At 45.7% G+C, this 16,034-nt stretch overlaps 1 protein-coding gene across 9 annotated transcripts in view; it reads right to left on the bottom strand.

Moving 5' to 3' along the window:
• SCUBE2 (signal peptide, CUB domain and EGF like domain containing 2) overlaps nt 1–16,034 on the bottom strand; it is a 486,721-nt gene that overhangs the window by 134,961 nt on the left and 335,726 nt on the right. For 7 of the 9 annotated variants that reach the window (XM_085648142.1, XM_085648144.1, XM_085648145.1 and 4 more), the window contains one exon: nt 13,990–14,094. The exons of the other annotated variants lie outside the window; for them this stretch is intronic. In XM_085648142.1, coding sequence (XP_085504268.1) covers nt 13,990–14,094 — 105 coding nt within the window. The remainder of the gene's footprint in view (nt 1–13,989; nt 14,095–16,034) is intronic. 9 annotated transcript variants of the gene reach the window in all.

The raw sequence follows: 16,034 nt of genomic DNA, 5'->3' as shown, positions 1-16,034 counted from the left end.
AGCATTATCTAAAAACTATTATAGTTTAAAAAGTTGTTTTTCTTCACTGAACACATTCCTTATGCTTGTGCCTTTCGTTTGGAATTAAAAAAGGACCGATGTATAGAGCCCAAGGGAACCAGTCATGCAGCAACATATTAGCCCTATAAATAGAAATTGCTGCTCCACCACAAAGATAGAAAGCAACTTAACAGTCTGAGTCAGAGAAAACATCTTTGCATGGGCTCTAATAACAAGGGACCCAATGAAAGATCAGGTGAGGAGAGGGCAGGACTGTGAAAATGATTGTTGCTACTAGCTACTTCAAGAGGTCCTTTAAGTGGAAAAGAAATGTATTAAACAGTGGTAAAGATAAATCACAGAAGACCAGCCAACACCAAATAGAAACTCACCCAAGAGCAGACAAAATGCTTCACACTGACAACTTTGTATAAGTGATACTTTGTTACTATACCGCAATTCTATCACTCATGTTTTATTTTCTCTTCCCATTTTCTGCTTTATCATTATCGCACCAAACACTGTCCCTACTCTTTCCACTGTGCATGGTTTGTCATCATACAAGTATTCAGAAACAACTTTGATGGTATGTTGTGTCAAATTAAGTCATCATACAAAGTGAGTTGATGTAAGCATATACAACAGAGATGAACTAAGGCAGTAATGCTGTTCTATGCAGCAAACAGCTTATATATATTGAATTAATTTTTTTGTGTGTAAAATCCTGTCAACAAACTACATGCCAGTTTAGCTTTCCCTTAAAATGGGGAGAAATAAATACACTAAACACATTAGGCTAATCAGAAAATTGCTATTAATAAGCAAACCAACAGTGTAAATAACTGGGGGGCATGGCCTTGATGTGCACGATGGTGGCCGCCATCTAGCAGCGCTTCCCGTGCTGCACCAAATATCCTACAACAACCAACCACTGCTAGGGCACCATTGAAGGTCCACGGTGGTGCACAGAAGGCCTCCTGGGCCTTAAATGGCAGCCATGGGACTTCTGAGGTGAGGAGCAGGGCCCAGAGTGAGACGGGCAGCCGGAAAAGAGACCTGGGCACCGAGGACGAATCCTGGCTGCGGCGGCTCCCCTTGAAGGCGCAAGGGTACCGGGGGAGCTAAAAAGCGGGGTCTTCCACCAGGGGGAGCAGCCTTGTCTTCATGGGCTATAGTGGAGCAACTGGCCTTGGACCTTAAGGTTGACCGCAGTGAAGGAGTGGCGGACGCGAGGGGTGACCTCCCTGTTTTGTGCAACATGTGGCTTGAGTGGATTCACCAGGGGTTGTAAAGCGTGCTTGTGGGGCCAGTCCCCCCTCACGTTTCAAAGACTGAGGCTGCTCGTGCCGCCCTCCCCGAGTGGGTAGGGGTCTAGCGGGCCTCCTGGTGGCCTCCTTATGGTCTGGAACACCCTACGACTGGATTAGTGTTGAGTGGTGTGCATCCCTCTCCCTCAGCATGTGGACTTGGGGGAACAACACACCTACCATAGTGAGGGGACTGACCTTGTTGACTGTCTGGATGGGCCTGCGAATGGCTGGAGCAGTACCTGGTCAGACAACTGCGGGGGGAGGGGGCAGTTGGGGTTTATAGGATTAGTTGTATTTGGTTAGCCAGCACAATACACGCCCCCACGCAGCCATATCAAGATAGGAACTAACAGATGTGCCCAGTGGTGTGCCTCTGCCCATCAGCTTAAAGGATGGAGACACAAGTTGATCCCCTCACAGGCCTCTTGTGGAGTATAAATGGATTGGGTTGCAAAACAAAGTGAGGGGTTGTCGCCAGTACCTCAGTTGACATTCCCCAGGCCTGGTACTCCTGCAGCAGACACACCCTGCTCAGGAATACCTGCAAGTGCCTGCAATGGGGAACATACACAGTGCTGGCCCACGCTGGCTATACAAAAGGCTCCAGAAGCATGGCTATCCTAGCACTGAAAACTCCCCCCTTCCAGGTGACAAAATCCTGGATCTACCCAGAGGGCTGCTTTGTGGCGGTCAGGGGCAAATGGCACAAATGGGAGGTGCTGGTTGTAATTGTATACGCACCCTCGAGATTGCAAAAGAGAATGCTAGAGAAGTTAGGTCTTATTCTCATAGAATATTAAAACATCCATGTGGTGGATGGGTACTTAAATGAAGTCTTGGATGGGCGCCTTGACAGTCCCTAAACCCAGCAGATACCCCCTGCTCCTCCCCTGGAGCTTTAGTGCTTTGCTCATACACTGGGCAGAACCTACACCCCCATGAGAGACAGTACTCATTTTTATCCGGGGCACATGGTTCTTTGTCAAGACTGGACTTTGTCTTCGTCCAGTGGCCAGAGGTCCTATGTGTGATGGGGGCAGAATACCTGGCAGGGGGGATATCAGACCATTCCCCCTCCCGGTCAAACTGGCCATAATCCCCATTGCTGGAGGCTGGACTCCTGGGTTCTGAAAGATTTAGAGCTGGAAGAGTCTCTTAGAGTGCCTCCCAACAGTACTTTGATGCGAACGTGGGGAGAGTTTCGCCCCTGGTGATTTTGTGGGAAGGCTATAGGGACAGGGCCCAGAATATAATTGCAATACAAAGAAACGTCACAGGAAGGAAGAAACACTTCGCCTGGAACGGCACCTCCTGCAGCTGGAGTGGACCTGGGTGGCCACAGGAGATGAGCCCTCCCACGTGCTCCTGCAGGTGACGAAGACCCAATATCATAACTACGCGATACAGGCCGCGCGGCAACATTATCTGGGGTCCAAAGTCAACTTTAGGATATGGGCGAAAGACAAGGCGGGCAGTCTCCTTGCATGGTTGGGTAGAAGAGAGAAGGAGGCAACATGGGTTGCTGAGACAGAGATCGATAAGGGGGGACTGGTTCGCTCTGAAGTAGAGATAGCTCAGGCAATCATGGCTTATTATAGTGGGTTATACACTTTACAATGTGACCGTACGGCCCAGGAGGTCGCAGAACTTTTAGCGCAGTTGCCTCTCCCTGACCTGGACCCATCGGCTAGGGCCGTCCTCGAAGCTGATCTGATGATCACAGAACTAGGTAACGGAGTACAGGACATGCACTCAAGAAAAATGCCAATGGCTTCCCTTTAGAACTTTAACAACGCTGTGCGGCCCTGCTCCACCCCAATCTACTGAATTTATTCCCAGCAGTGAATGAGGAGGGGACCTGCCCTAGAATCTCAATTATGAAATTATCGTGGTCATCCCTAAGAAGAGTGAGCCTCCTACTCGCTGCAGTCAATGAGACTCAGCCTTGGCAGACTGTTTTTATGGCTAGATAGATACTGGACGGACTCCAAAGCATTCGATTCCATTGACTGGTGTTACTTATTTGAGAACTTGAAGCACCTTGGCTTTGGCCCCAAGTTCTGTAGCTGGGTGGGACTCCAGTAGAAGGTGCTCATGACGATGGTAAGGGTCAATGGTGTGGTATCTGAGCAGTTTACTGCCGGGAGGGGAACTAGGCAGCGTTGCCCGCTGTGTCCTCTTCCTAGAACCGTTGGTATACTGGGTGCACCGTAGGATGGATATTTTGGGGTTCCCCCCGATTTCAGCTGAACAAGAAAAGATTTCAGTGTATGCGGACAATGCTCTGGTGTGCTTGACTGATCTAGAATGGTCGGACCCGGCGCGGCTGTCGGTGCTTCATTCCTTTGTTTCCTTCAGGGTTACGAATTACCGAGACAAATCTATTGTTTTTCAGCTGGGTTGCTGGGCGGCCTGGACCACACGGAATGGGGCCTTGAGGTCACAAACACTGGTTCTAAATATCTAGGGATCGAGAGGACTATGGACAGTGCGCTGTTTCTGGAGCGGAACCTCCAACGTTTCATGTTGGAACTCAAAACGAATGTAGAGTGCTGGCGTACACTCCCTCTTGACAATCATGTGCAGGGCTGCTCTGTACAAAATGATTATTCTGCCTAAACAGCTTTACGGTATGCAGTGCACCCCGTACTTGATCCCTGACACTTATATTGACAGCACAGATGTCGCTTTGTACGTTGCTGAGGGATGGCAATGCCCCAAGGATAGCCTTAAATCACCTATATCGATCTGTGTATAATGGGGGACTGGCACGCCACGATATTAGGGCATATCATGGGGAAGCACAGCTTTACTTCCTCAATGAGTGGGTTCACTGCTCACACAGTGAGCCTGCCTAACGGATTGACCACATGGCTATGGGGAGGCGGACGTATGTCCACTATGTCTATGGGAAGAAAGGTCCAGGACCACTTTAAGAGCCTGGGATGGCGCCACCAGTGCTATGGGTTGGAAAGGTAGGATCACTCAAGTAACCCCATTTTGGAGGGCTTCTGCGTTGCCGGAGACTGGGAGGCTAGCCGTCTTTTGACAATGGGAACAGATTGGGATTGAGACCTTGGGAGACATGCTAGAGGGCAGAGAAGTTAAGACTTTAGAGGCACTACAGAAGGAGTATGCGCTTGTTGAGACCAACAGTTTAAATACTTGCACCTTACACGTGCTCTCAAGGGAGACCACATCCTGGGTTTGGACCTCCATGCATACTCCACACTGGAGACATGGGTGTTGGGGGAAGCACTTGCTCACAAAGCGGTGTCTCGCATCGATCGCACTATACAAAATATAGCATTGAACAATCTAGGGGGACTGCAAGAAAAATGGGAAGGGTCGTTGGGGCAATGGAGGATGAGGACTGGGAAGAAGCGCTGATGCATCCCCGGGAAGTAGCCATTAAAGCCAGGCTGCGCTTAATACAGTTTAACGTCCTCCACAGAGCTCGCTCGAATATATCTCGACTACAGTATGGGGAGAGCAAGCAGCCCGCTGTACCTCTGCGGTCACACGAGTGATTGCACATTTCTCCACATGCTCTGGGGCTGCCAGAAGGTGTCGGACTACTGGGAGGAGATAGTTGGCGAGTTGGAATCGGTTTTGGGGACGCCCATTCCTAGATCACCACAACTGATTATCCTGGGCATACCCAACAGCGTAGATATTCCTGGGAAGCAATTGCACTTTTGTATGTTGGATTTTGTCATAGCCAAACGTGATGTAGCTAGGTGCGGGAGTGAGGGGAAGATACCATACCCACAAGGACCATATGGCCGGAGGGGATAAATCAATGAATGGATGCAGAGAGAGGGTTGCCCATAGAAATTCAAAAATGTTTGGGGGCACTGGAGGGTAGATCATGGCTTGACGGATGGCACAGACGATGCCTCAGGAGCTGGGCCATCGTCATAACAGTGCCAGAAATGGAAAAGGGACTGGGTAGTTGGAACCTGGGATGCTGCCAGGAAGGCTTGCTAAGATGCTAGTTGCTAGGCGGGTGGAGGCTGGCCTCTGAGCACATTGAAAAAAGATTGTGGAATTAATGTGTGTAGGTTTCTTTCTTTTGTTGTTCTGCAAAACAATAAAATAGTTTTTTTAAACTGTGTAAACAATCCCTGGCAGCCCATGGGCTCAAAAATACACCTTGGCATAGGGCCCAAGTCCCTCACAAGTGCCCCTCCATTAGGATGCTCTCAATGCTAAACTATAATCCACTTTAATCAGAGCACTGTAAAACGCACAGCCCACTAAGAGCGGTTAATGACAGAGTTTTTAGAGATCAATCAATCATACAATTTCCAATGCTAGTTCCTGAGAGAGAGTTTTCTCATGCCAGGTCTAGTCTAAAACAAGACATCCTCGTCAGGCATTAGCCACTAGAATAAACATTATATTTTACATCTTCATTTAATATATCCCCCAAAACAGCTTAATATTGCAAGTACAGTAAACCTGTCTGCACAATGTACTAAATGTTTTGTCACCCCACTCAGAGAACTAAGTGTACTCCTAATTTGTAGCTCCATCAAAAAAGAGAGTTGGTTTTCAGAGACATCAGTTTCATATGCTTTCTCAAGTTCAACATGGGTTTCCAAGCTTATGGGTTGGAAATCCACGATGAGTAGAGAGTTTACCAACAAGGAGTAGATAGTGAGCAGTGAAAAGATAGTTTACCAACTGTTGTATTATAGATACAAATGTTGTTAGCCCACATGGATTAAAACTGGTTAATCTGGCACATTCCTTATTAAAGCCCAAAGGGATAACTAGGTTCTTTTGTAGCCTTTCCACTCAAAACAATTTCTATATTTCTTCATTTCTAATGAATTAAAATCCATTCTAAAATCAGTTCGGACTGGAAACTAACACACTGAATACTTATGAATAAATCAAAAAAACAGATTTATAAGGTATGATAAACTAATACACGTTTCGAATTTGAAGGAAGTAATATGCTTCAACTGTTCTTATGATTTCTTGTTTTTCCATTAAGTTAGGTCCACTAAGATGGGTTATTGCTGTCCCCTTCAATTGCTTCTGGGAGTTGTTTTTGTCAGTTCTTACACGCCAGTTCTATATGGCTTAAGGCACTTGATTAAACTTTAATAAAAAAAAGAAAATGTCGGGAGGTCATACTAAAGGAAAATACGTGACTTACAGTGCCTTCTTAGAGGGGAACAATCAGTATTTAGTAGCACACAAATGTTTTAATTAGATAAATATAATCAAAGGCGTTCAGAATTAATATGTTTTTTACCTTCACAATATTGGTTACAATGAGCAAGGAAAGGTATCCTATTATTTATACATAATACGTGCTTTCTTCCGGGTACATATTCCTCTAATTCTCTTGGTTTCACTAAGGCACTTTCATTCTTGATGAACATCTGCAACACTGTGAAATATTAGGAGTAACAGATGCAAAAATGCTTCCAAAAATATGTTTTTACAAGCATGCTCTCTGTTTGTTTAGTCATGAATGTTTTGCATTTTTATGGTGCCTTTCTTTCTATATTTGTTAAAAACGTGCCTCGGAGGGTAACACAACATTCTAACTTGTGTAGGGTGTTAATAAGCTTAATAGACATCAGTGATTTTATATGAATGCACTGATAGGAAAGGAGACAGTGAAAGAAGGCCTTGAACATTTAATGGAAGCACACTGGACTTGGGGAAGTGGAACTTCGAAGATGGATACACAGGCTTAGTTCGTCAGCATCAAGGTATTTCACTCTTTCTAAAACTGCCTTTTAAGATCGCCGAAAACTGATTACTTTTATGCAGGACATAAAATGGCTTTGTTTTCATGTTTGTTAAAAAAGCATCTGACATTGGAACACAATATTTTCATTTTGCAATACAGATAGTAATAAACTTAATAGGTATCAGTGACTTTTTTGAATGCACTGAAGGGTAAGGGGACAGTGAAAAAAACTGTTTTAGACCACCTTAATAAGCAATCAGATCTTATTGATAATGATGAATATTCTCAAAGCATATGAACAAATGTTACTTACCTGTAAACTGTGGTTCTCCAGTATTGGTGTCTTTCATAGATTCACATGCTTGAATATTCCCCGTCGTCGAAGTGGGAGTCCCACGGTATATATAAAAAGCAATAAGTATCATGTATATATACATATACACATACATAACCACATAAGAGTATATACATACCCAAATAAACTTATATATATATAGTTCAAATAACATATCAAGTTAAAATACCATAGGATAGCATTGAGACATAGGAAAGCATTGAGAAAAAGAATCACTTTGCTAACATATCACTGTCATTTTATAGTCCAAACTCCAGCCAATCAGGCGCTAGCACCCTCTAGAACCTTCTCCTCAGAGGCTCAGACCCTCAGATTTTCGAGCACGAGAGTGACCATAGAGCCGAAAGAGGAGAAGAGAGCCTCTGAGGGGAGGAGGGTGGGTCGCATGTGAATCTATGAAAGACACCAATACTGGAGAACCACAGTTTACAGGTAAGTAACATTTGTTCTTCTCCAGTATTTGGGGTGTCTTTCATAGATTCACATGCTTGAATAGAATAGTAAGCAGTAAACAGTATTCGGCTGACCAAGCCGTATTGATATTGCATGTAATACAATGACAATGTATTTAAAACGCAATCAATAATACCCCAGGAGGAGGGAAGTAGCAGAGGCTCACCTTATTTAAACAGATTTCGTAGAACTGCCTGTCCCACAGCCGTGTCTGCTTCGTTAATGGATTCCAGACAGTAGTGCTTCGTAAACGTGTGCCTGCTGGACCACGTAGCTGCCCGGCATATCTGATGGATGGGCACACCAGCGAACAGGGCAGTGGAAGATGACATAGCCCTCGTTGAATGGGCTCTCACTCCCGAAGACAGAGGCTTACCAGCCTTTTGATGGCAAAAAGAGATTGCTGATGAAACCCAACGGGCAATCGTAGGTTTGGTGACCGATTGTCCTTTGCAAGTACGCCCGTAGGCCACAAACAACTGGTCAGATTTGCGAAAGGATTGAGTTCTGCTAATGTAGAATTTAAGACATCTCTTCAAGTCCAGAGAGTGTAAGCTTTGCTCCGCCGGGGTTTGTGGATGCGGGAAAAAAGTCTTTAAAAGCACCGGTTCGTTAAGATGGAAATCGGATGGTACTTTAGGTATAAAAACCGGATTAGTGCGGAGGATGACACAGTCCGATCTGAATTGAAGGAACGGAGGCTTTATTGTAAAAGCGTGAATGTCACTGACTCTGCTGGAAGAGGTCAGAGCAAGGAGGAGGGCCACTTTCCAAGTTAAAAATTTGACATCCGCTGAGTGGATAGGTTCGAAGGGCGCCTTCATAAGCTGAGCCAGCACGATGTTCAGGCGCCACGTGGGTGGAGGACGCCGAATGGGCGGGAACATGCGGAAGAGACCCTTGAAAAATTGTTGTATGACTCTGGATGAATAGAGAGAGGACGAGCCATCTTGTCGGAAGCGAGATATTGCCGCTAGAAAGACCTTTAAGGTAGAGTGCGATAATCCAGACTGCGCTAGTTGTAGGAAGAACGGCAGAATGTGTTCTGGAGGAGCGTGCACAGGATGAATGTGGGCGGAAGCACACCAAAGACAAAATCGCTTCCATTTAAGCTTATACGTTTTCACTGTGGATGGAGCTCTTGCCTTAGCTAACACCTCCCTGCAGGCTGGAGGAATGTTCAAATGAGCAAATTCAAGGTGCTCAGGTTCCAAGCCGACAAGCTGAGAGAGCTGGGATTCGGATGGCATATCCGACCATCGTTCATTGTCAGCAGATCCGGCTTTAGGTGAAGAAGGATGGGCTCGCGTTGGGATAGGAGAAGCAACTCCGAAAACCATGCTTGCCGAGGCCACCGTGGAGCTATTAGAAGTACATGGCACGGTTGTTGTCTCATCTTCCGCAGCACTCGCGGAATCAAAGGAATCGGCGGAAAAGCGTACGCAAATATCCCGTACCAATTGATCGAAAGAGCATTTCCGCACGACCCTTGGTGGGGAAACCAGCTTGCGTAGGACTGGCATTTTGCGGGGTTGCGAAGAGGTCGATTGTCGGGTGACCCCAAAGGTTGAAGACAAATTCCAAAGTCGGTTGATGTAACTCCCACTCGTGGGTTGATGATGCTGACCGACTGAGTGCATCCGCCAGAGTATTGGAAATGCCGGGCAGATGAATTGCTTGTAACGTCATCTGATGGAGTATGGCCCAACTCAAAATCCTCTGCGCCAGACGGGAGAGCAGTGGAGATCTTGTCCCGCCCGGTTTGTTCAGGTAGTGCATGCACGTGGTGTTGTCCGTCTGAATGAGGACTGACTTCCCTTGGAACTGCAGGCGGAAGGATTTCAACGCCAAGAAAATGGCCATCAGTCTGTTGATGTGCCAGCAACGCTGAGCCGCTGACCATTGGCCCTTGACGGATAGATCTTGAAAATGTGCGCCCCAACCCTCCATGGATGCTTCCGTGGTAAGGACGAGTTCTGGGGTTGTCGACAGAAAAGATGTTCCTGCTGCGATGTTGGCTGGATGGGTCCACCAATGCAGCGCTTGAGCCATGCGGGGTGACACCACGATCTGATCGTTGAAGGAACCGGAAACCTGGCGCCACTGCTTGTCTAACTCCTCTTGGATGATGCGACTCTTTAGTCTGCAGAGAGGGATCAAAGCGATGCATGAGGACGCCATTCCCAGAAAGGATTTCAATATGCGGACTGAAACTGACTGCTTTGCTGCGATGGAGCTCGCAAGCTGTTGAATCCGTTCTTGACGCTCTGCTGAAGCGAAAGCCATGGCTGTGCTCGTATTGATACAAGCGCCGAGAAAGGTCTTGCACGTAGTCAGCGTGAGTTGAGATTTTTGTACATTGATCGACAACCCCAGGGACTGGAACAGATCGAGACAGCGCTGGGTATCGAGGGCCGCCTGGTGGGAGGATTGAGCTTTGATGAGGCAATCGTCCAGGTAGGGGTATATCTGAATACCCTCTTGCCGTAAGTGAGCCACCACCGGGGCCAGGAATTTTGTAAAGACCCTCGGGGCTGAGCAGAGTCCGAAGGGTAGGACTTTGAATTGGTAATCCTTGTGGCCCACTCGAAATCGTAGGTATTTCCTGTGGCGTGGTAGAATGGGCACATGGAAATATGCGTCCTGCAGATCGATCGTTGTCATGTAATCCTCCTGAGAAAAGAATTGGAGGATGTCCTTCAATGTGAGCATCCGAAAGGACTGAGTCTTGAGAAATTTGTTGTGTTGAGCAATCTGAGATCGAGGATGGGACGCCATTCCCCTGATTTCTTTAGTATGAGGAAAAAACGGGAATAGAATCCCAACCCTCTTTGATATTTCGGAACCACTTCGATGGCACCCTTGTTTAACATTATTTGGATCTGTTTGAAAAGTTCTTTGAGATGGGCGGGTGGTGGCCCGGATGGAGGTGTGCGTGGAGGAACCTTCACAAACTCTAGGGCGTGGCCCCTTGAAATAATATCCAGAACCCAGCGGTCCGAAGTGATTGAGGACCAGGTTGAAAAGAACTGGGAGATTTTTCCTCCAACAAGAACTAGAGGATAACTGGGAAAAGGAAGTTTTCTCCGTACAGGAACCGGAGCAGAGGAATTTTGCTCTTCTTCCTGTTCATAGTATTCATCCTCCTCAGACTCTTGGCACTTTATATGTAGCTCAGAAGGACTATGAGCATCCCGAAAAAGAGACTGATCGCCCTCATCCCCTGAGGGAAATAGTTGACGAGGTGGCCGTGGTCCAGGTGGTAACATAACTGGGTCTAGCATGGCCTTACGACGTAGCATTAAGGAGCTGTCCACAGACCCCGGTGCTGGCGTTGACATTGGCACCAATGGTATTGTCGCAAAATTTGACCCCACCGTCGTCGAGGCGACCGTCGACGAAGTAATCGCCGACGGAGCTGTCGTCGACGAGGAGGCTGCCGTCGATGGGGTGGCTGCCGTTGACGGGGTGGCTGCCGTCGACGGGGCTGTCGTCGACGGTGTGGCTGTCGTCGACGGTGTGGCTGTCGTCGACGGGGCTGTCGTCGACGATGAAGATTTCCTCTTCTTCTTTTTATCCATCGTCGACGGAGTTGTAGACGTCGACGGAAGCGCCAGCTTCCCAGTCGTCGACGAAGAAGTGAGTGGTATCGTCGACGAGATAGTTCTAAGAGACACACATACTACCGTCGACGGAGAAGACGTCGACGAAGTCAGTGTCGTCGACGAAGGATATCTGCTCGATACCGTCGTCACCGTCGTCGACGAGGCTGATGAAGTAGCCGATCTCGTCGACGGAGGGGCCGTCGACGGGCCCGTCGACGGTTTTGACAGTTTCTGACTGGAAACATGTACTGACGGAGTCAAAGACGCCTGAGAGCTACGTCTCGGGGGCGCAGACGTGGTAATAGAGACTTTGCCTGTAGACACTTCCTCAAGGTGAAGTCTCTTCTTTTTCAGAAAAGGAGATGGCAAGTCCTGGACACTTCCACGCTTTGAGGAGACTCCTGTTTTGACAGAGGCTACACTTTCCACCTCAGAAAGTGGGTTGTCTGTATCCTTTAGTTTTTGAAGCCATATTAAAAGGCGACCTTCTCTATCTTTCAAAGTTTTGTGAGAGAAAGTTCTGCAGATCTTACAGTTAGCCACCTTATGATCAGGATACAGACAATAAATACATTTCTCATGGGGATCCTCAGAGAAAAGTCTTGACTTTCCGCAAGATGAACAAGGACGGAAAAGAGATTTCTTACTTGCAGACATGATGAGAGACAAAAAACCTCAAACCAGATGAAGAACTGAGCAGAGCTCAGGGAGACTCCCTTCACACGACGTGCGGTAGAAAATCTGAGGGTCTGAGCCTCTGAGGAGAAGGTTCTAGAGGGTGCTAGCGCCTGATTGGCTGGAGTTTGGACTATAAAATGACAGTGATATGTTAGCAAAGTGATTCTTTTTCTCAATGCTTTCCTATGTCTCAATGCTATCCTATGGTATTTTAACTTGATATGTTATTTGAACTATATATATATAAGTTTATTTGGGTATGTATATACTCTTATGTGGTTATGTATGTGTATATGTATATATACATGATACTTATTGCTTTTTATATATACCGTGGGACTCCCACTTCGACGACGGGGAATATTCAAGCATGTGAATCTATGAAAGACACCCCAAATACTGGAGAACGAGACATGCTCAAAATATCTTACATGATAAAAAAGTGACAATGTTTTCAAAACAGGAAGTCTCATTGGCTAAGCAAAAGAGATGAAAGTTATAGTGTAATCAGTCTATATTTGACAGGTGCAGCTGAATATGCTTTAATGCATTTTAAAACCAACAAACCACACACCAATATGGTCTTGGTACAGTATCAGACTGTGTTACTGTGCACCACAATGTCAATGACTTTCTTTCAAGATTACTGTTAATCAATGATTTTCCATGATTAATGTTAATCTACGATGAATGTTTTGACAACATTAACCACACTTTTAATTTGACCTTTGAGCCACCAACACATGAAAATGATATCAAATTTTGTTCTATACTTGCAGATACTTCTATCAGGTCCTAAGTAAAGGTCGGAGACTACCCTAACCAACTTCAGCAAAAGAGTCACAACATCACCAAAGAAATGTCAAACATGTCAGTACAGTCCAATTTTCTAGATGATATTTTTGAGCAATGAAATACAACAGTGTTCAGTCCCATGGAACTAAAAGGCAAAATGGACCTGTATGCATATGCAAATATACAATTATTTTCTTCATATTATTCTACAGAAACAAATAGAACCACAGTGATGAAGCTACACAATTTTCCAGACACCATGGCCCATATTAGAAATGGGATGCACTTTCCCTGTTTGCGCCACGGCACACCTATAAACAGGTGCGGCGGACGCAAACAGGGAAATGCACCTTATAAATGTCCAGAGCAGCCGCCAACTTGCTCTGCCCCTGGGAGCATCGCATTCAGTGAAATATGGAACAGCTTTTTCAAAGCCGCTCCATGTTTCTCTGTGAAGGCAGCAACCTGCCTGCACTTTGTAGAGGGCGAGAGAACCCCCTGTAGGCAGGTGCGAGTGACTACACCCACATGGTATTGGGGGGCCATGGGATCCTATTTCACAAACAAGGCCACCCAAGTTTTGACTAGGTTTCACAGTTTATTATTGTTTACTCTTTGTCGTCTACTCACTCTTTGACACACACACAGTTTGACAGGATGTCCTCACACCTGCCAGGGGTCATGCTTTATCACTGAACAACCTTATGCTCTCCAAAACAATGGTTTTAATGGAGAGAGGGCCTACACACCCTGGCCTACACCCTGGAGTCAGGGAGGCACTGTCCTAATCAAGGAACCATAAAATAAATTAAAATCCAATCCAGTCACACTACAGTAGGTGGATGAAGAGGAAGGCACCTTGGTGCACAGACCCTGCTAGGATCCCCCCCATCTATCCACCCGAATCAGTCCAAAGTAATAGTGCTTAGGGATTAGTCAAAAAAGAATATGTCAGCACCCAGAATCCACTGTGATGGGGGCATTTTATTATTCACTTTGTTTTTACAACCATTCCAGCGCTGAATAAGGAGATTATCTTCCAATTGTCCATTGAGATCGCATGCCGGGTGCTCCTACCTGGCATTATTGGCTGCAGACTTTCTCGCATAATTTCCTTCATTTTCAAACTGCACTGCCCTTCATGAAGCTTGAAGGTTGCGTTTGTCCTGATTACTGAAAGGTCTTCGGGGAAAAAAAGCAAGACAATGTTATGGTCCCTCCAAATGCAAGAATGAATGTAAATGCTTGTGCTTTTTCACATAACATATAGCTGAGCTCACTAGCTTTCCACATTATGCTTATCTAGCACAGATTCACATTGCCTTGGACAAGTTATTGGACATTTTCAGACATAGAAATCCTGCTCTTAATTAATACAATTACTCCGCAGTGCATGACATGCATACTCACATAAATTACATCCTGATTCTAGCAACATTATGTCCTATACAGAGTCATGCACTCACCTTCTGCACACATAATCTGACTAGTCTTCAGTTTTGTTTAAACTACACATTCCAGGTCTATACCCTTAAGCTTTTGTGTAGAGATTTCCTTCCGAGTCCCTATTGAATGTAGTATTCAGATCGGAAATAGACTTGGCCTTCAAGGAATATTAATGTAGGTACTGTAGAAAACTATAAAACTGTATGGTAGGCCTTCGAGGCATACTTCAGACATGTTTGCATAGCCAAACACACTGGATTTCTGACATCCCTACACGCTAGTTTGGTGAAATTTGGCAGGTCTGTCTCTGGTTTCCCCTGCTGTATTAACTGATACTGCCAGCATGTGCAATTTGAGAATGGCATGTAGACAGAGCAGAGGACTTTCACTGGGTACCAATAACCTTAACTCAAGAAAAGAATTCTTCAAACATTTACAGCAGCTCATGATAAAACTGGCATGGGCTGGTAAGAAGTCAAGATTTGGATGCGTCACGCTAATCCTTTCATACAGCTGGGGGGCTTGGCAGCTCACATCTTTGAGCTATATCGCCATGTTGAGCATGGCCACTTTGCTCAACATTGGCTACATAATACGCTTGACCTCCCATATTTATGGTTAGAGAGCGATATGGCAAACCCTGCCGCCCTTGTGGAGAAATTGTTCTGTTAGGAAATGTAACTGTATACACCCATTGGGGAACACAATCTATGCATGGCACCGGCTGCAGAAGTGAGCACTGTTAAGCACTCCAGAACTTGTACTTAATTAGAGAGACTACAGTCACATAAATAGACAGCCTATTTTGTGAAAATACATTCAAACGACTTGAACAATTTTGAGATCAATGCCCAGACCTGAAATCATTGGATGTATTTCTTTATTATAGGATCTGACAGGCTCTATGCTCCTTGCCTACTAAATTTCCTACAGAGTCTACACCCTTTGCACCATTAACATACTTAGTCAACTCTACTAGTTCCATACAAATAATTTCACATTTATATTCTTTGACCTGGTGTTATGCTTCAGCTCCCCTTTTGAAATCCTGATTAAGGTGGCAGGCGTATATTGATGGCAAAATAATTGACCAATCAATCAACGATTAGGGACAGTGGGCTTTTGGAAAGGTCCAACGTACGTGCCCTGATATACTACAAGAAATGAGTACGAAGTTCCTCAGGACCAAATGGAAAGAAAACTATCTACACCTAATGGTGAGGTGAAAAACTACCTACCACTCAGTGGTCCTACGGGGACTGTACCCGCAGGTTTAGAGGCTAACCTAATGTTTGTAAGAATGCGCCTCATCAGTTACAGCGGGATACTAGACACACGTAGTATTGTGTCTGCTCTAAATAGAAGCCCAGTGGTAGAACTACCCAGCACCGCTGCAATCGGGTTGGTCATGAGGAATCGCCACTGATCATTCTTGACTACTAGGCTAGAAAACATGTCGACCATCTAGGAGTAGAGCGCTTTTTTGACACATTATAGCCAGATAGTCGCCACTCCTAATCCTTATTTTAACCAGGCTGGGATCCTTCCAGAATAGAGTTTATTTAGAGGATCCCTTGTTTTAACTTGCACATTCACCATTACATCTACACGTACTAGGCCCCTCACACCCACGGCACCTAAACGGCAAGGAACAAAAGATCTCCGGTAAAGAGCCC

This window comes from Triturus cristatus, chromosome 3_2 (genome assembly GCF_964204655.1).
Source record: "Triturus cristatus chromosome 3_2, aTriCri1.1, whole genome shotgun sequence".
Taxonomy (NCBI): domain Eukaryota; kingdom Metazoa; phylum Chordata; class Amphibia; order Caudata; family Salamandridae; genus Triturus; species Triturus cristatus.
This window is presented reverse-complemented; position numbering and strand designations above follow the sequence as displayed.